At 32.8% G+C, this 21,554-nt stretch overlaps 1 protein-coding gene across 1 annotated transcript in view; it reads left to right on the top strand.

Annotated features, from left to right (window-relative positions):
* Window positions 1-21,124, top strand: part of LOC133183199 (kynurenine 3-monooxygenase-like) — a 38,986-nt gene extending 17,862 nt beyond the window's left edge. Inside the window, exons 10-14 of the mRNA XM_061318147.1 lie at window positions 17,891-17,948; window positions 19,129-19,211; window positions 19,848-19,949; window positions 20,271-20,330; window positions 20,878-21,124. Coding sequence (XP_061174131.1) covers window positions 17,891-17,948; window positions 19,129-19,211; window positions 19,848-19,949; window positions 20,271-20,330; window positions 20,878-20,985 — 411 coding nt within the window. The 3' untranslated portion in view covers window positions 20,986-21,124. The remainder of the gene's footprint in view (window positions 1-17,890; window positions 17,949-19,128; window positions 19,212-19,847; window positions 19,950-20,270; window positions 20,331-20,877) is intronic.
* The last annotated feature ends 430 nt before the right edge of the window (window positions 21,125-21,554 follow it).

Below are 21,554 nucleotides of genomic sequence, written 5' to 3' on the forward strand. Positions count from 1 at the left end.
TTTTATCATCGCGGTGATCGCGGGGACACGAGATTACCGTGACGGTGTGCTCTACCGTATTTTACTCAATGTGAAGTCGATAATCCTTAATGTCAAAGTAAGGATATTAAATTGTGAATATATAAGATCGTTTTTTTAAAAATGTGACTTAAACTTGTTAAAGTCATAGATGGCATATTTTTGACAAGTTCTGGTTTACTAAAATTAAAAAGGTCTTTCTATTTGTTTTATTACCTTATATAAAGATAGGACTTTTCTGTAAATTACACAATTTAAATCAATCGCGTTTTATAGATATTAGAAATTTAAAACAATAACTGATTTATTTTATACCGACTCCACATTTAAATATCAGACACAGTTTAAAGTCAATTTTACTATAGAAGCATGGGGTTATTCAAGTTCAAAATCGGCGAAAATTTTAATTTGAACGTAAATAACAAATATCATGTTCATCTACACTCAATCACGTATTTTTATTTTTTAAGTCAGATACGCCATATATAGCTTTAAAATTCTAGAAATAATTTATAAAATCTTTTTTTTTTCAGTCTAAAGGGTGATATTTGAATGATACTTGGCATTTATTCTATCAAAATATTATCATTGTTCTAGTTTCTAATGAGTAATAACCTGAATGATATTGTGGAGATCTATAACTCAACATAATTTTTTTTTATTGTAGTATATATCGATTCGATTTATGTTACGCCCTTTTTTCATCATAACAGTTTTTTCATTCAGTATTACGACAGTGGTTTTTTTTTCGAATTGAAAATTGCAATTTATATATAACTGGAAAAAAAAATTAAAACACATATTTTCACGCCAAAATACCTCTTCCAACATATATTCAAATATTATTTACATTAATCCCGAATATTTGAATTAACGATATTGATCACCACCTCATTTGTTAGACTTGTGGGCCTGAATGAAAAAATGGATAACAGCTCTGTTCATCATTCTAAATGAAGTCGACAATAGTCATTTTTATAAAGCTAAAAGAATTAAATGGTTGCGTTCTCAGCTGATAATTAAGCAGAGAAGTCATGAACTAAATAAGCTGAAACTGACCAAACACGTGTACATGTATTACACAATCACAGCGTGTGCAGTGGGGCGTAGCTAATCCTATCGGTCGCCCACAATAAGACTATGGGTTCTCGGAAAATTCACGGGATGATCAAGCCCTTTTACGATAACCGTGTTTTCAAGCCGTAAAAACTGCATGTATTACATGACCATATTTCAGTAGCCGGTCTTGACACCTTGATCACCCATCATACATGTACTGTAGGTTATATCAACTGATCAAACGCAATCCTGAAATCACAAAAATATCGTTATACCCTTATCATGCTTATAAAGAATTTTAAAAAAATAACAATAAATGTCTTCTTTTTTATAGGTCGGCGATTTTGAAAAACTTGGGACTGTTAGAGTAATTATTGAAACCAAAGAGAAAGGTTTCACAAAACAGAAACTTTAAAATCATTTAAGGGAGTGGGTGTTAAATTACACACTGTAATTTTGGGTAGAGAAACATGAGGATTAGTTTGTGTGTGTGTGTGTGGGGGGGGGGGGTTAAGAATAAAAATATAAAATAAACGGCGAGGGACATTTCAGGAAACTTGTCTGTATGTATATGTTTACACTACACTGTATATATTTATTTAATCAACACACTTGATGAATGCCCAAAATATACATAGCATATCTTTATAAAATAATCAATAAATATGAACAGTACGTCTCATTAACCCCCCCCCCCCCCCCCCGCTTTTGACCTTATACGAAGCAGATTCCTATTCAATATGAATGCAAAATTTTGCATGTCCAGGTATACAATACAGGTAAATCACAACTTTAAGAGATCTAATCTATTGTTGTGGAGACGTATGTGTATATCTATTACATAACACTTCCTGTCTGTGTCAGTGCCAAGGTTCTGACTGTGCGTACTACAAACTCGAACCTAGCCCGGGGACACATAGAACCTTCTATTCCAATTGTATTTTATCAGTGTAAAGTAAATTAAATTTCAAAATCGAATGTTGCATATTTGCGTATTTGCACATGCTGTAACATCCTCTGAGCTATTAATAACGTTTTTTGCCTGTAATTGAAGGTAAATAAATTAAAAAAAAAAAACAACGTAAATTCAGGAAGGGGTATCACATGCATGAAGATGAGTGATGCCCAGAGCATGGGAAGTCAGTCACTAGGTTAACCGTCATTAGAAAACAATCAACGAATGAAAAACTAACTTTGAATCAGTTTTCAACTTTTGAATTATCAGTTGATTATGGACCGAAAATTAATCCAATTTTTAAATCAAAATAGGGTGAAGCTTGCTATTTACGAATAAACATGTATCTAAAGTTAAAGTTTGAATGATAATATCTATAGACAGGATATATATATTTTTTTAAATCATATTTTACGCCCGAATCATATTTTGTTTGTAATACCTGGATAAATACCATACAAAGCACACTAGATTGGAAGTCATGAAAAAGAGTCTAGTATTATAAAACATGTTGTACGTTCATGCGTACTTCCTCAAGTTTAAAATTTTCAAGGAAACTTGAATTATTAATAAGGAATACAGAAAAAAATATCTATTCCTTTGAAGATTTTATTCTGAGCGCCTTTTTTTTTAAATATTGCGACTATTTTACTTATTTAAAATGGTTAAATGACGGAAAAGTTGTTTTCAATTGACAATTAAATCATTGAGTTATCGGATGATCAATAACTGTGATCTACAAAATTAATGCATATGTATAATTACGAATAAGTTAAGAACAATAAATGAACACACTATATATATCTAGTTGTTTCCATATCATGCATTCTTTTTTTCCTTTTCTTTTCTTTCTTTTTTTTCATTTTTGAAAGAGGTGTGAAATATCAAGTAAAAAGATAAATTAATCAAATATAAAAAGGGAGACCTAAATAACTGCTAAGACTAGTTTTATCCTTTTAATTTTTTTTTTACTTCTATTCATTCTTCTTCTGTTGTGTTTTTTCCGTCGGGGGAGGTAACTCGCGTTCATGAAGAGAATAATTTTTTACCTGAGACGGATAACACAAACCGCGATGGTGTGGATTAGTTGAGGACCCGTACCGCGAGAACACGCGGTTTTACCTGAGTTACCTGTGTTAAACCGCGATCAATTTCACACCGCGAGGACTCGCGGTAAATACGGAAACCGCGTTGACTGTAGTGTAGTAGTCAGGCATAGTGCATGCAAGGTACAACACTACTGTTATTATTATGCTGACTGTTGTATAAAAATGACAATATTATCTCCATTTCCAATGTTTCATCACCTCTTACATTCATATTAGTACACCCCTATTATGATGTCACGTTGTGCTACATGTACATCATAATCTTTTTTCTTTAATTTTGAATGTTCCATGTACAGATACATGTAGTTTCAGAGAATTTTAGTTGAGTGAAGGGGAAAAAATTGCAAGAAACTATTTTAGAAAATTATTTTATTTTTTTTAAGTGTAAAATATTTGAAACTAAGTTTATATAAATTATAATACAGTGCTTTAGATAATGGCGTCTGTGGTGTAATCGGTAGCGAGTCAGACTGACGATTTCGGGTTTGTGAGTTCGATCCACGGCGTGGGCGCTGTTGGATTTTTTTTCAGAAAAAGAAGCCATGCACTAGCTATTTTGGCATAGTATGCTTACGATATATAATTCCTTAGAACACTATGCGAAAATAGTTGGGTATTGATTACACAGAGACAAACTGACAGGAAGCATAATATGTAATAAATAAAACGCAACATCAGACTTGGCTCTGCAGCTATATACAGGAAGTGTGCATACTGATGACACTCTTAAATTATCATTTATTGAATTTTAAAAAATTACTCCATTATGGTCTATATGTAAATATCACACACACACTAGCAGTGTGGCTAAACCAAGAAAAAATTGTGTGTGCACCACAAATACTTGATAATCAAAGGTAATAAGAGATAACAGAGCTCACCTCAACGAATGTTGTCTTTAAGAAAGGCAAAGTCCCACACTAAACTAATAATCTAGTAGTCTGCATCCCTAGATGTAACATTTATGCAATTTTAGTCTTAGGGCTTGCAGTTACTTGGGAATGGGCTTACCTAAAAAATTTAAACTAGTCACTCATCCAGAAAATGTAAGTCAAATCCACCATCTGAAGCAAGTTTGAGAGTGTTTATCCCATGATGCATCATCATGCAAGTTTGGTTCAGATAGCCCTTATAATTTCTTGGTAATGGACCTGCTAAAAATCTTTAAACCTGGTCACTTATCTGGAAAATGTACGTCAGATCCAGCATCTGAAGCAAGTCCAGTAGTGTGCATCCTTAGATACATCATCCATGCAAGTTTGGTTAATACCAGGCTTATAGTTACTATGAAATGAAATCTGCTCCAAAAACTTTTAACCTGGGATGCGGACGCCTGCACTGATGGTATTACATAAACTCCCCACCTTCATTGAGGTGAGCTAAAAATTCAAAATCCATATTCTTGACGTTATCATGAAACTAACTTAATGTCATACTGGGCTGTGCAGCTTGTATATACAATCTATTCACACCTATAATTTTTGTAAAATAGTGTATACTGTTTAATTTTTATATATTTACTAAATCATGGTCTATATCAAAATTATGTTGTATACACTTGGCAGTGTGGTCAATATCAAGAAAATTATGGCATTTGTCTAAAAACTTTCTGGACAACCCTCATACAAGTACTCTTTTAACTCAAAAATCTTTATTAAGGTCATGAAATACTGAATTTTCATCTAGAATGTCACATTGATCTGCAAAACTCAAAGGAAAAAATTTGGTGGAACAATTTGTTGAATGAAAATTTATCAAACAAAAATCTAGCATAAACCCATTATTAAGGTGACCAGAGATATATGTATGATCCTTGAAATTTAAAATCTTTATTAAGGTGACCAGGTATTCAGGGTTGTCCATAAGAACTGAAATAGAAAGAGGACATTTTAAAAGTGGAAGGTTATCTTGGATTCCTCTGCTAGTGAGGGTTGAGGGGGCAATGCCAGAATAACTGGGGGATTATGTCAATACAAGCGGCGAATTTACCTGGCCCCTGAATCTTGAGCACAACCGTGGGTATTCTGCATTTAAGCAACATGTTTCCTCACTATTCCTTAACATTGAAAAATAAAACATCCTTATAAATAAAAAATCTAGCTTACATGCATTAACCCATCATTAAGGGGACCAGAGATATATGCATGATTCTTGAACTTTAAAATCTTTATTAAGGTGACCAGGTATTCAGGGTTGTCCATAAGAACTGAAATAGGAAGTGGACATTTTAAAAGTAGAAGGGTGTCTTGGATTCCTCCTCTAGTGGGGTTTGAGGAAGAAATGCCAGAATGACAGTGGGATTAAGTCATTACAGACAGGGAATTTCCCTGGCCCCCGCATCTTGAGCACAACCTTGGATATTCTACATTTAAGCATGTAAAACATTAATCAATTACATTTAAGCAACGTTTCCTCACATTTTCTTAAAACTGATGAATAAATTAATCCTATAAATCAAAAATCTAGCTTACATGCATGAAACTATCATTAAAGCTGACATGAATTCTTAAAAGCGCAACATTTGCATCAATGTACGACTTGTTTCATACCAACTAGCCATATTCTGCCATATTTCTTTCAGATACCTTGTCTTATTGTAACAATGTATACCCCAATGCCCTCGTTACACTTGAGTTTTTGGTTTGGCTATCGACGCGTGCACATCTCCGATAGTAAAGTATCTTGGAACACATGAATTGATGAAAACATTTCAAGACCATAGCAGATAAAAACAGTCATAAAGATATTTATAAGTATCGTTTTGAATAATATAAATGCAAGTTTGGAAGAAAAAAACATAGTTGTGCATGTTCTTTAAAAGCATGCCAATATACAGATATATAGCATAATTGACTTGGAATAATTCACAGTAAAACTTGTACAAACAATCTGCAATTATCTATTGTAAGAATGGAACAAACAACCAGCGTATTTGATATGCATGTCCATATGCAAATATAATGATGCATACCGAGAGAACGTGTCGAACGCTGTAAACTTATTCATACCTCCAAAATAGACCACTGTACTCGTTCGAAGATGTGCACATGCCGAGTGATTTACATCTTGTATTTCATTGAAATATGCAACACAGAAAAGTAATAAACTCTATAAATAGTCAACAGTAAACACGTTGTCATGTCATCATATAGCCTACCACTTTACCTGAAAAATCTTTGACAAGCTAAAAAAATGCTCTGGAAAAATGGTAGGAGGCAACCCCAATCCACGCGTTCTACAGGCCTGTCTTTTATGGTTAATTTTGTAACTAAAGGATTTTTTTAAAGAATGGCTGGCTCTCCCCACTCTCATCCAACGATACTGTATTGTATACTCAAATATTTTTCTTCCAAAAATGATAGTATGAATGGAATCTGTCCTCCCCCTGACTACGGATATTTTTCAATCCCTGTTTTCCTTCTTCATTTTTTCCATAAGTATTTTGGTATTTTTCTGCATCCCTCTCAATTTTTAAATGCCTAAAGTTTTTTTTAGTTTTTTTTTTTGGCTTATCAATCATTTTACTGCCCCCCGCTCCCCATCATATATACACATTTTGAGAAATGGTGCTACGTGCCTGTTTTATATGTATGTATAGGAAGCCTTTCCAGGTTGAAAATTTTCCCTAGATAATATAAAATTTGATACCTATACAATTTCTTGTATTTTAAGAGAATCTGTAAGGATTACTTGAAACCCTAACTGCAAAATTGTGGATAAATATTTTTTTGCATTTTCATACAAGTATACACACACACACTCTCTCTCTCTCTCTCGTGAAAGCATACGTAAGAGCAATAAAGCGTACAAAATCTGATGAACTACAAGCAAGTTAAAATCATTGGAAATGCTTTACAAGGGCAGATCAAGGAATTTTTCCGGAGGTGGGTGGATCAAACCTGCTGAAAAAAAATGTCTCATTTTTTGACAAGCCAAAAAATAAATAAACAAAAATAAAACAAAAAACAAACAACACACCTAAACACCCAAAAGGGGAACTAAACAATTGTGAAAACTATATTTCACGGAAATGGAAACTGTGCACCATTCTCACGAACTTTCCAGAAGGAACGAAGTCATTTTTTTGTTATTTTATACCTATCATAAAAATTTTTAGACAAGAAGAAAACAATAAACAATATTAAAATTTAAAAAAAAAAAAAACTTTGGGGGGAGGGGGCACTCTCAGAGGCACATTACTTTCATATAATTATATACTAAAAGTGTAATACATGTACTTACTCAGCTTCAATTTAAACAAAAACATGTACTGTAGATTATTTTATATACACATAATTATGTCTGTTCTTGTTGGTAATTGTATCAATCATGCTTGTCATTTGTGATGCCTGAAAGGGCCCCGATTTGAAAATAATCTATGTACAGAAACAAATTGTTCAGTGTGTGTAAATTTATGATATATTAGTTTTAGTTTTATATCTAAAACAGTTGAAGCCAGTTCATTGTACGTATTTAAATATCTTTGATCAAGGAAAATCCGAATTTTTTCCAACGTTTGTTTAAAATATATTGAAGAATGTATTATACATATTCCACCCCCATCCCCCTCCTTTCATTTTCTTTAAAAGATGTAAGATCCGTAACAAGAATGTATGTAATGAATTGACGCTTAGAGCAAAGTGATTTTTATTCCCTGTGACTTTAAAATATATTGTAAACTTAATGGATATAAAGAATTACACTTATAATGAAGCAAAATTCTCCATCCCTGGCACTTCGTTATAAGCATGTTTTACTGTAATTCTTACAAAATTTTGTGATAAAATATCAGGAAAAAGATGACTTTTGGTCACAAAACTCACCTGAATGGGATTGCATGCATAATTTTATTTTAAATTTCTTCAACACTAAATATTCTAATGGTTAAATTTCATCAAACAAACAGCCCTAGGAATCAACACTTTAAATTACCTCAATTAAACACCAAATCATCCTTCCATTCTCATAGTTGCACAACACTTCTTCTTCATGTAAGTCCTTTCTTGTCAGCATGTATATGCAACTGTTTTCTTTTACCAAAACTTTTAATTCGATCCATTGATTGATTTGTTTCATTTTCATTGTTGACATCTGTAGGGAAATAAAAGTTTCATAATTACATGTATTTTAATCAAACTCAAAAGTACCTCTCTTAACAGATTATTAATCACTCTAAACTCTAAATGTTTTCTTTCACATGAAAATAAGTCATAACAAACACATTTTTAAAATATTTTAATCTGTAATCTACTGTAGTAGAAAAGGAATGTATAAAGAAAATAAAAGGTTGGAATCAAACTAAGGACACCTGTTTCACAAGTCAATTGTTCTAACCACTGAACTATCAAGGCTGATTCATATAGTCTAAACTACTATTTTGTTCACTCCTTCAACAGTCTTTGATCTCAAAGACACGTAACAAGTTCACCTATCTGGAATTAATCACAAGCCCCCACCCCCACCCCCCATCTGATCACACCTTTGTTCGAATTAAAGGAAGCTTTAAACACTGCTCACTGAAGAGTTCTACATTTAGTATAGGTATCTCTCAATACCTCAAAGTATGCAGGACTGCAATCATGTGTTGTGGGTTTGTGTTCAGTAAAGTGTGCAGAGTTATGCCTAGGTCACATTTAAGCCGATGGTCAGGCAAATCAAATTTTTGTCGTATCGTCGGCTTAAAAACATGATCAGCCGACAGTAGTATCGAGCGACGTGGAGCAGTCACATTAATTCCTAAGAACACTGATAATTTTCAAATATTAGATAATTCTAAGTTGGCCATCAGTCGCCCAATCATCGTTCACTAAGCCACAAGTTGATTTTCACCATCAGCCAACATTTACAAAAACCCAATTCCAATAATGTTGACCCATCGACGACCGACTTTAAGAACTGTCTACCAATGTTCGGATGATGATTGAAGGTTGGTCGACAGACTATTGCACGACTGCTTCAATTCAAGGAATCGGCCACCAACGCAGAGAAAATTATAACATGGCCCAACAGACACAAAATTGGTAGGCTGACAAAAAAAGAGGTCAAAATCGGGCAAGACAATGGCAGATGAACAGATGACTGTTGCCTGAAGAAGGTATTTTTGCCTCAAAAACTGTCGCCCGTTGATCTTTTTTGGAAAGTGACTGGGGTTTTTGAAAACATGTAAACATTAAAACATAGACACTTCGAGGTATTGAGAGTAAATAACAACAAATTATGCATATCAAGTCTGCATTTTGACTTACAGGGATCATGGATTTCTGAATCAGGAGACTGAGAGTTCAAGAGATCAAACGTAAATTTGCTTAGTTATATAAGTAAAAATATCTTTGTAGTCACCTTTTTATCACCTGAAAAATTGGAATTTCCCTGTTAATTAACTACCATTTTGCTTTCTTCTTTGTTTCGTTCAAAATTCATTTAATTTTCCCTTTTTTCTCACCATTTTTGCAATGAGGTCAGTCATATTTGTTAAAGGATTTTGTCTCTAATACAAGGAGTAACTCTATATCTGTATCTACATAACCACAATTCAGATCATAATAGAATTTGGCATACATATTACATTTAAATCTTTACATTTTGCTGCATGTTTATGACATCATGGTATGAAAATGAAGTCAATATATTGATGACTTGTGTCAAAACCAGAAGTCTCTGATGAGACTGTAGCTCTTCTGGTTTGTACTTAAACAATTTTTTTTTAAAATAAATAATTTTTAATTAGACAATTTCAATATATTTATGTGTGTGTTAATTAATTTAACATGTTATAATGAATATTGGACCATAATCTGTCGTTGTAAGCTGGCAACACAGAGAAGAGTAATTTGAAATGCAAGTCATGTACACTAAACAAAAGTAGGCTCCTGAATAAGTCCCGTGCATCTCGTTATATCCGGAGTCCACTGTACTGGGTTTCTGGTCTTTGTTATCAACTAAATTCTTGTTTTGTAATACAGAGGAATATGAATAGCAAGTTTAGTTATTACAGATCCATTGGACCAACCATATTTTCATTAATTTTGGGGATAAATGACTATTGGGAAAATTAACACATTCAATTGGGAAGAAAGGTACCTCTTTTGAATTAGGAATGGGGCCCTTGAATGGCCCTAATTATAGACAATCGAGAGCCCTAAGGCATCCAGGTGTGGTTCCCCGACAGCTTGGCGAAACAAATTGAATAACTATCCTACTTTTCCCCCCCTTGGGATCCCTAATTCTAAATGTTATATGCAAAGCCAGCTGTTATAATACTGCTAATTTCTTTTCCAAAACTGGTTGTTTTACCATTACTTTCATCACCATGTCTCAAAGAAAAATCCAAAAAATTTCAAGAGTGAGAAAAATAAAAATTCTTTCCGATGGTCATGAACATACACCTGCCTACCAATACATAGCTATAAACATGTGGTAAGCACTTTTTATGGCTGTAATGTATTACCAAACATTTTCTAATGTAGTAGGTTATCATTACAGAAAAAAGTTAAAATCTGCAGTTTTTAACACACTGAAATTGGATTCCACGTAAAAATACTAATTACAGTTTGTGTACACAATGTGGCATGATTATCTCATGCAGAAAGACAATGGGATTAGTTAGATACGCTTCATTGCATATGATACCTGTGAAATTGATTTGAAACTGCACTTCTTTGTCAACTTATTTAGTACATACTTGTCTTGTTTAAGGTAGTTCTATACTCAGCCCTAAATGGGCTCAATATTGAAAAATCTGCTTTTATAAGATAGACATATATCCCAGCAATGGAAAAGCATAAGAAAAATTATATGTCAACATGTTTATTTTTCTGCTATGGCCTCTCAGACTATATACCCCGAAATGTAGAATACTGAAAATGTACCTATCCACGATTTTGTCTATATATCAGAAATAAAATCTAAACAGTCAACTTAAATACACAGAATAGAATAGAAAAATTTTAAGGAACCATATTTAATCATTGTTTTGCGTGAATTATTTTAAATATGTGCACTTTGTTAGGCTAACGTATCAAAATTTAGTACGAGAAAATATGCTTCACAGGTCAGTCTCCGTCTTTTTAAAATATTTTTATGGACTCAATCTTCAAAAATTTGCTTTCTTTTTACTAAATAACATCTAAGAAAAAGAATAAGCTAAAAAAAATTATATGTTGACACATTATTTCATGATATGGGCTCTGAACTAAAGGTACCCCAATGAAATTTCTCTTCCAAAAAAAAGATATTGCCACATTTTACTATAATACAGTTAAAGTTTGAGTGTACATTTGTATTTACAAAGTTGTACATATTTAAAACAATAATAATACACACCAATATCTATTGTCCCTAAAATTTATCTTGTTTTACAAAACACTTGTCAGTGAATTAGAGACAATGAATCAGAACGTGATTGATGATCTGGTTAAAGAAGTAAGTGTGCTGCAAGTGAATCAACTATTTTCTTATACTAGTATTCTAAAGATAATTTTGATTTTTGTGATTAAATGTGATGGGTTTGCAGGGGGGGGGGGGGGGGGTATGCGTCTTATGTAATAAGTATTATTCAAGATAAATTTGCAATGTTTGAAATAATAAAACTTGTCACTGTCAAATCATAGCAACTCCTTTTCTTGCGAACTATCAGTGTTACGGTAGCTTCAACTTGTCCGCTGACAATAGTCTGTCTGTCGCATTGATTTGATATTTGTAGCATACTCGTCCATGTTATCGGCATATTCTCTTCTACAGAAAAGTCATTTATATTATATCTTTATTACCTTATCGTCTTTCTGTCAACCGACCAAAAGTATTTTCCAGCCTTCCCTTTTTTTTTTTTAATTAATTTCTCCTTAAACAGAAACTGTATAAGCAATGTTTGTAAGTTTGTTGACGCGACCAACTCAGAACAAAATTGTTACCGGATATTTAAAACGCCAAGTAAAAGTCAAACCAATATAGTTAAAAAATCACACCTCGGAAATAAGAAGTGTGGTTCCAGTTTTACTATTCGTTAGTGACGTAGTGCGAGTATTGGTCTACTTTAATGACATTGTTACATAATTTAGCTAATAAAAAAGAAATATCACCTCTTTACTTGACTACTGACGACATATTTATTATTTATTTGGTACATTATCAGGTCTGGACGATTTCCAAATATGGAAGTCAAGAACGATAACTGAAAGTTGCCATAAATATACATCATATACATGTAAATATTTTTCTGCCCAATCAGAACACAGCATTTTTACACATCCCAAAACATATTTCAAAGGGGTTAAAGTTAAAACTGAATATGTATCCAATAATCCACCATCTGAGCTCACCCAACGGCGATACTGTTAACATACAGGGGTTTTTCTAGGTCTTTAAATCAAGAGCCTGGGCTTTTCTATTTGGAAAAAATAGCAAAATTTGGTCGTAATTAGCAGCAGGGACCTATATACTGTTAGTAAATAGGTCCCTGTTAGCAGATTAGAGAAAATATCATATTTAACATTTTTTTCTAAATGAAATTTAGTTTTTCTTCATTTGCAAAGTATTCATTGACTTATTTTACATTCAGTTAATCAGTTTATGGAGCATGCCTTTTAAATTTTTTTTAGCATCATTCCTGTTACATGTATTCATGTTGAGGGCTAGACAAATAGCATTGCCCGACACCCGGGACAACCAATTTCGTTTGGCGGGCAAGTTATTTGATAACTGGTACCTGCCTGTGGACAAGTGTTTTTCCAGTTAACAAAAAATCCTATACTCAAGTGTTGTTTTTTTTTTACCGCTGTTAAAATATAATGAATCATAGCAGAACATCTGTTTTCGATGCAGTTGACCGCTACATCGAACACTCAGTAGGAACTCCTCTAGAATTGCCCATTCATGTTTTGATAAAATATGCATGAGAAGTAGAACACGGCAGGTATCAATGTCATGTCAAAAAAGTTGAAGAGGGTTTTGGACCTTTCTTTTGTCAAAATGTAGAATTCATGCCGTGAATACACGATACAAACAAATGTGGCTGTTATTAAATTGGAGGTGTTGACTGGCGAACACACACAGTCATGAAGTTGAACCCTTAATTGACATTCAGGAGTGTTTTTCATAACACAATAATGTAGGTACCGGTGTATTATTTTCATTTAAAAAATTCAGAGAAATGTATAAGTACATGTTTATGTATATACATTGACATGTACATGTATTTAAAATTTTAAGTTTAATAATCATTGCACAGCGCAGACGCGAGGAAGTCTCCCTAGAATTAGAAATTTCCCCTTAATTTCTCCATGGGAGATTTGTGATTTTGGGTCAAGGTTGGTCCTAAATGTTAATGATAATATTTTATTTTTGTGTTATTTAAGGAAAAGGTGGGACAAGCATATTTTTGGTAGGACAAGTAATTTTACGATGGTAACCTGTCCGAGGGCAAGTACTGACAAATTCTATTTGTCTACCCCTGATGTTACTGAGTTCGACGGACATTATTTTAACCATACTTGTTTGTTTCGATTGTCTTGTGTGAGTTCTTACGTCCACTGTTCTTGGCAACTTAGCCAATCTTCCCGTTTCTGACCACTCCATATTGACTTCGGTACAAATTATGAGAGCAATGAATTCCTAGTAACTTACCCAAATCTTTGCATTTAGGCGCCATATTGAGGACATAAAGAATTTCGAACCCGATCTAAATTCAACGGATTTCTCTAAAATCCATATCTTCTAAGTAATTTTTAATAAAATTTTAAACTCCTTCAAATTTTCATTAATCATATAAATCACATTTTCCCCATTATTTTAAGTACAACTGGAAGTACATGTTTCTCATTTATTCCTTGTAAATAAAATTTCACATCAAATATTTATCTTTCAAATTGTTTAACTTTGTGTTGCTGGAATTCAGTTGAACCTGACTATCCTAAGAGCAGACTATTATCCCCTCTTAGGGTAGCAGTACAGTAGAATAGAGGGCCATAGGAACAGAGAAGTGGTAATGGTGGGGAATGTTGGACGCAAGCCCCCCCCCCCCCCCCTTGAAGAAACACTCAAAAATATTTTTGAAACAGAGTAAATCATTATTCATTTGTTTAAAGTAACACTGCCAGATTTTCTTTATTTTATATGTGAAAAATGACTTCAAGGATGCACCAGAACCCACCAAAATGTATATTCATTTATTAATGATTTTAATTTAAGGATTGCACAGGATTGAGTCCTGGAAAAATCGTGTGGGTGGCATATGCCCCCCCCCCCCCCCCAAAAGGTATAAGTAACACAGGCATTTGATTCGATAAAAAAAATTAACCCATAGTATAATAATATTGCGTTATTACTATACTATGGGTTAAAAAATTTATTACTGAAACAAGTGCCTGTGATAAGTAATTAGTAAGTAAAAATACTAATAAAAGTACTTCATAACATACTAATTGGTACAGTTTCCCCCAAAGAGGCAAATTAAGTAAGAAGTAAGTACAAGTAAACCCAATTTTATTAATACACCAATTAGCACAGTTATCATACATGTAAGTACATGCATCATACAACAAAAATATGTATGTATACTTATCCTGAAGCTTTTTTGACATTTAAATCTTCTATTTAGAATTTTATTGATTTTTTTTTTTAAATTGGGCAGTTGTGGTACACTACCCCCATTTTATATCCTTTTTCTTTTGCTAATAAATACATTTTATCATTTCATATAAAGACTTCAAAATTATCTTTGGTAGACCCAGGATTTTTTTTAAAGGGGGTTCAACAGGCTAATAATGGGGTCTGAGCCAGTGAGGGCAACCTTGTGGCCCAGTGGGTAAAGGACAAAAGCCCCTTTAAGCTCCCAGGATTTGGGTCCTTTTTAAATCATTTTTGTGAGTTGTGTTATGTATATTTTATGTATAATAAAAGCAATTTCTAGCAAAAAAAAAAAATAATGATTATTTCACCTTTACTTAATTTTGGCACACATGAGGGGGAAGGGGTATATAGAAACTGTTTTAAGAACAGTTTTTTACGGTAATAGAAATTTCATATTCTCCAGGATTTTGGTTTCAAAATACGAATAATAGATTTACCTCCTAAAATTATGTTTCTGGGGAACATAACAAATTTTATTTTAATGCTTTTTAGGCAGTGAAAAGGAATTATACACTTAAAGACCTTGAAGACTCAGATTCATATTTGAGTTGTTATTTATATAATTATGATATTTGCTGATAAAACAGATTATGACATAATATTAAAAAATCATTTATACCTAAAAATTATCAAATGTAGTACCTCAGAAAATTACATGTATTAATAGTCAAATTATTGTTACTACAAAATAACATATCTTAACTTATAATATCTAAAATTATAGACAGAAACTGTTTACATCATTGAAAACTGCAGAATAGAGTAAAAACCTCTGCAATACCTTAAATTCTTGAACATGTAATTGTAGAAGTAGTCTTTGACAATATATGACATTGTAAGTCTTGTTCAAATCTTAAACCAAATTTTACTCATTGTTCAAAAATTGAAGAGTGTCATAAAAGGAAGGAGGTGGCTTGTGTTGCATTAATTTTTGTAGAATCGTTTGTTATTGTATCTCAAAACACAAGTCCCAGATTCTCGTACACAAGAAACAACCCCCCCCCCCCCCCCCGCGCTTACTATCAGCTTCTTTAAATAATGCGTCAATCATATCCATGTTTCAAATGTCAAACCATGAGCATCCACAAACTTAATAATTAATTAAAATAAATATTTGATGATTTTAAAAAAGATGTATCATTATGAATGAAAAGAAATTAAAAATGTGTACATGTATTCAGAATTTCCTCGACGTTCGCAGTTAGTCAATATTGACGCTATGCAAGCGCGTCGTATAAAAAAGGGGAAAATAATATACAAAAGACGTATAAAACATAAAAAAAACAGCTGCAAATGATAGTAAGTAACAGATTTATACTTACGAAAAAGGATCCAAAGCACTTCGAGGCGTCTGCCATCGTCTTCTTTTCTGGTTCTCCAGGTCGACCGGAAACCAGGCAACTTATTGCCAGACAAACATGAGTCATTTGTAGACCATGAATTTTCGAAATTTTAAATACTGAACTCACGAATGAATGAAAGGTAAGAAAATATAGGAAATGAGTAAACTAAATGGGATATTAATTAAAACTATTCATATATAGCTGATTTTGTTTAATATTGCACTTTTTCTCTGGGCGACTTAATAGATATATATATTCCTATGAAAATATATGCCGGGTTATAAATAATTTAATTATTTCTCGCTATGCGAATAAAAAATGCAGAAATTATAATTGCATTGAAAAATATAATTACGAAAGAGTCTTATTTCAGGACATCAGTCATCTTACCACAAAGAACACTGCCTTAATGATCAGTTAAAATATTAGGGAGACCGGAAAAAGTCTGCTTAATCCATCGGGGTCCTAGACCGATATATAAATGCTTAACTGGGTTCCCTAACCAAGAAGTCCGGATTATATATATATATATATTCCCATGAAAAAAACTAAGATCCCTTATTGGGACACAATCATACCCCCGGGGGCTATTATTTAAATATCATCGGTACTATCCATGAATACTTGCATGAAATGAGAAGATAAGGAATAGTGATCATTCTCAAGAGTCCGTTTCAACAATACGAAATTAGCAGAGCCAACACAGGCATTTGAAAAAAGATGTGAGATCAGGTGCCATGGAGAAGTAGGCAGCCCCTGTTGACCGGTCACACCCACCGTGTGCTTTTTATCATGATTGGGTATATGGGAATTAGCAGAGCCAACACAGGCATTTGAAAACAGACGTAAGATCAGGTGCCATGAAGATGTAAGCATCCGTTGTCAACGGGTCACACCCACCGTGGGCTTTTATTATGATTGGGTATACGGAAGGTTCCGTACACATTTCAGTGTGAAAATAATGGCCTTACCTCTTGTGCGAAAGGCGTCAGTAAACATTCGACTGACCGACTGTATTTGCAAAAAGGTCATTGTAACCATAGAATTTGCAAATTGTTGACTTTAAACAAGATTTGTCATTAGCCTGGCTGTTTCAGAAATTGTTCGAATCAAGCCATCACGTTTGTCATCAACTTTACTCGTCAGTTTGCTTTCAATGTTTTTTTCCCTAGTAAAACATCCAAATATGAAACAGATGTGTCAGACTCTGTGATGTCTTTAATTTCAAGTTCAATTTGATATAACCAATCAACGTGAGAAGGGAAACTGAATTTTGTTAATTGATGAAACGTCATCGAAATATCTAGGTCACAGTAAGAGGTAACTTCTTCTTTCCTTGTATAAGTTTTTGAATAAATTTTGTTTCATATGAATACAAAAGTAGGTGTGCTTGTAACAAGGCACAAATTACCCCTGGGGCTTTCCAACAGATTGTTGGAATATCAATATTATAAATCATGACCCTGCTATTCTTCAGAAGAATTCAATTTATTTCCTTTTATTTTCCTAGATAAAACTTTTGATCCGTTATTGTAGTTCCATTCTACCCCTGGGTCCATGATTGAAACAACCTTGATTATGCACAGACATTGGGTTCATGTTATCATTATTTTTCACTGTTGTAGTTGAGAAGAATGAAAAATACTTGAACATAAAGTCGAAAATGTAAAAATTTTAACCGACAAAAACACGACAGACAGACGGACAACGGAATTCTTTGATCAGAATAGGTCACTTGAACCTTTTGCTCAGGTGAGCTAATAAAATCATTATTATTGCAGGGTTTTGAGGACTGCATGATTCTCAACGATATTTTAGATCAACACAGTGATGACTTTGGTAATTTACTTAGTATTTCTTTTGGGTTACCTGTGTCATATAGTGTCATATAGTAAACCTTCCCCCTTGTAAAATATCCCCCTCCCCCCGGACGATCCTTATCAATATATTATAGGGATGTGAACGAGTACCCAGTTAATGCGTTTTTCCGGAAAATTGTTAAAAATCCATGCATTTTAGTACATAAGAAACAAACTTCAGTATACCCAATCCTTTCACAACTGCATCAGCTTAGGGAGACTGATGGCCATGGTCCCCAAATTGATACCATTTTGGCCATAATTTCATTCTTAAATACGGCGAACAAAGGTACATTATTTTTACTTTTTTTCTTTTCTTTTCTTTTTTTTTTTTTTGACTCAAAATTTTGTTCATTCAAGATGTTAATTTTGATTGTCGTCAATTGAAGATGTAAAATTTATTGAGTTCCGAATTATGGGTAATTACCCGGAATTGCGAAGGAACGTTTACTATATACATGTCGCAAAATATCCAGGGAGATGATTTCCTATGCATGGGGGAATGTTTGCTATATAGTGTACTTTCCCCAAGGGAAAATTTGTTATTATTATTATTTAATTTATTGTTTATTCCGGAAATAAACATTGCTCTTTAGTAATTATTTCGAGGGGGATCTTTACTATATATATGTAGTAAACATTCCGGGGAAGGTTTGCTATGCGGAAGGTTTACGATGCGACACCGGCAAAAGATGGTATCAACAATCTAACACTGTTCCTTTGTTGAATTTATATGTTTAATGCTTTTTCATCAGACGGCAGTTATTAAAGTTGAAGAAACGAAGGCTTTTTTTTCTGCCAAGAGAATCGTTGTCATATCATAACATCTCGAAAGGTTTTTTAGAAATTTTAATCATTTTGTTTTTCAATTACATAATTTTGGTGGTTATTAACTCAATAAAATGTTGTATGAATTCAGTATTTCATTTACTTCCTTTTTTTCCCTATAATTATTTACCGAAAAAGGAGGGCCGATAACAATATTTTCTACAAAATAATTGAACAAGAACGTTTGTGAATACAAAATGGCATTGCAAGTCTGTTTCATCCTAATGTCTTTACTAAATATGGGACCCTTTGAGATGGTCACATCTGCATTGTAGTTTTGATTTAATATGTCTGAATATCCTCCTCATTTACTGATGTGGTATATTAAACAGCGACTGCTCTACCAGAGTACACCAAAAGAAGACATAAGGACGCCCACGCTGTGTGTGACCTGACTATGTATAACTTCTTAGAGGTCAGATTCACAGTTTTTATATTCTTTCAGAATAAATAAATAAATAAATAAATATATATATAATATATATATATATATATATATATATATATATATATATATATATATATATATATATATATATATATATATATATATATATTATAAAAGTGCCACTGTTTAAGGACAGACGATACGTTCCTCAATAATATATAATTTTTTCTAAGAATTTGTCATTGAAGTATTGCTACTTCAACATGTTTACTTGCAAAAAATTGAGGTACCTTACCAGGCATTTGTGCAAGATACCAGAGGATGTTGTTTCCTATAAAATTCTTTTGGAAAAAAACTTGATTTGCCAATATCACATTTTTTTAGTGTTTCAATTTTTTAAAGACAATTTGAAACAAGTTTAGAAATCAGAAGGTAATTAAAATTTGGAATAGTTTCCATACAATACGAAGATATGCTAAACAGATATTTGAGGAATGTATCGTCTGACCTTAAGAGGTATATAAACATTTCTATTAACAAATATTTATTCCAGCAAAACTATATAATATACATTTTTTTTAAAATCATCAATCATATCGTGTGTTAAATAAGAACGCTCTGCAGAAGCCTTTGTTTCTCCCATATACGTATTTTATATTTCAGATGAGAAGTCTGGTGAACAAAAGAAGCTTCCTTATAAGAAAAAAACTCGACAATTTTATGCATGGAATTCTACCGAATACATGGACCCCATTATATTCAATGGTTTGTAAAGCTTTAAATGCTGTTTATGTATCTATTTATGATTTGCAGGAAATAATATCTAGGATTTATTTTTATTCTCCATTCTCCAGGGGTTATTTTTATCTTTTCATATTTGGTGTGGCAGAAACAGAAAACGATGATAGATCCTAATCGACACAAGTGTCAAACTAAATTTTCCTTGTACTCATATAGTGTTTTAAAATTTAAGTTACGCTCTATGAGATGAGACTAGTTTCAAATTGCAGGATGGTCAACATGATAGTAAACAATCGTTAAGAAATAAAAATGCTTGAAAGGTTAACAAACGTGTTTATTTTGCAGGTCGCTTTCACAAATACCGGGTATCACGTATGTTATGAGAGGAAAAAGCAACAAGACTGGGTACTGTTTCCAGTCTGAGAGTACTTTACATTTGCTAACATATCATTATATAGCTTTAATTCCTAATTATCTCAGCGCCTTTAGCCTTGGAAAATTAATTTTAAAAATCCGTAATGTATTTTTTATTCACATTATCATGCCTCTCTCTCTCTCTCTCTCTCTGAGTAGTATATTGCTTCACGTCTGTCTGTCTTTTTGTTAACCAAAGGTTTGTAACCAACACATTGAAATAACATTGGCTTCAAAATCAGCATACTTGTTAGAGTATCATGAGTATGACTGGTATAAACAGATGAATGATTCTGGTAAGGATGGTAGACAGGTTTTCCATTTTTTCTCAATAACTTTTATTTGCAGTAAGCAAGTCGTTAACATTATTTTCATTTTGATTGTTTTATTCCATTGTTGTGTACACTCATATATACTGCTACAATATGGATAAAGATTTATCGCTCCAAATTAGCTTATTTGGCAAATATATATCAATGCAACCTTTACCCCCCTCCCCCTTTTGAAGTCTTAAAACGTTACTTTTCGTTTATTACAGATTCTAAGTTGTATCTTGTTTTTCTGCACGGCACTGCTTCTTGGACTTTTTATTTTGATGGCATACCATTTTTTTGTGGCAGTGAACAGTGCTAGCTGTGGAAATTGATTGGCTGTTTCTAGCATTCAATGGAGACATGTTTCGGAAAGGAGAGTTATAAAGAGCATCAGATGGACCCTGCCTTTCTTTATCTTGTTTGAATCATACCAGTGAGGTCGTATTTGTATAAAATTGTTTTAACTTTCAATGTGTTGATATTAGCACAAGGAAAAAAATGAAATTGCTACAAAGATTTGTGAGAGATGAGATCGTAGATATCATTGCCCGGCTTATTAAACAATTAATTCTTCCTCTACACATTTTTCGTTAAATATATTTTACCATAAAAATAGCACTGATCATTAGAAGATGTGATTTGAATATAATGACTCTTACAAATGTAAGGTTTTAAATATCTGGTAGTCATTTACTAGTACAATAAAGCTCAAAAATTTTTAAATAAGATATTTGGTGGGGTGATTTTTTCAGCTAAACAAGTATGGTAAAAGGTCAATGACATTAAAATCAATTGGGAGAAAATGTTCTTAACTTGGTAACTTATTCTTTTCTTACATCAAGGCAAAATCTTTTCTAAGTAATAAAAAAGTGTGGATTTTTCTATTTTCATTCCTTTACAT

Source organism: Saccostrea echinata, unplaced genomic scaffold (genome assembly GCF_033153115.1).
Source record: "Saccostrea echinata isolate AGI-Se365-2 ecotype Australia unplaced genomic scaffold, CSIRO_AGI_Sech_v1 ptg000009l, whole genome shotgun sequence".
In the NCBI taxonomy this organism is placed as follows: Eukaryota; Metazoa; Mollusca; class Bivalvia; order Ostreida; family Ostreidae; genus Saccostrea; species Saccostrea echinata.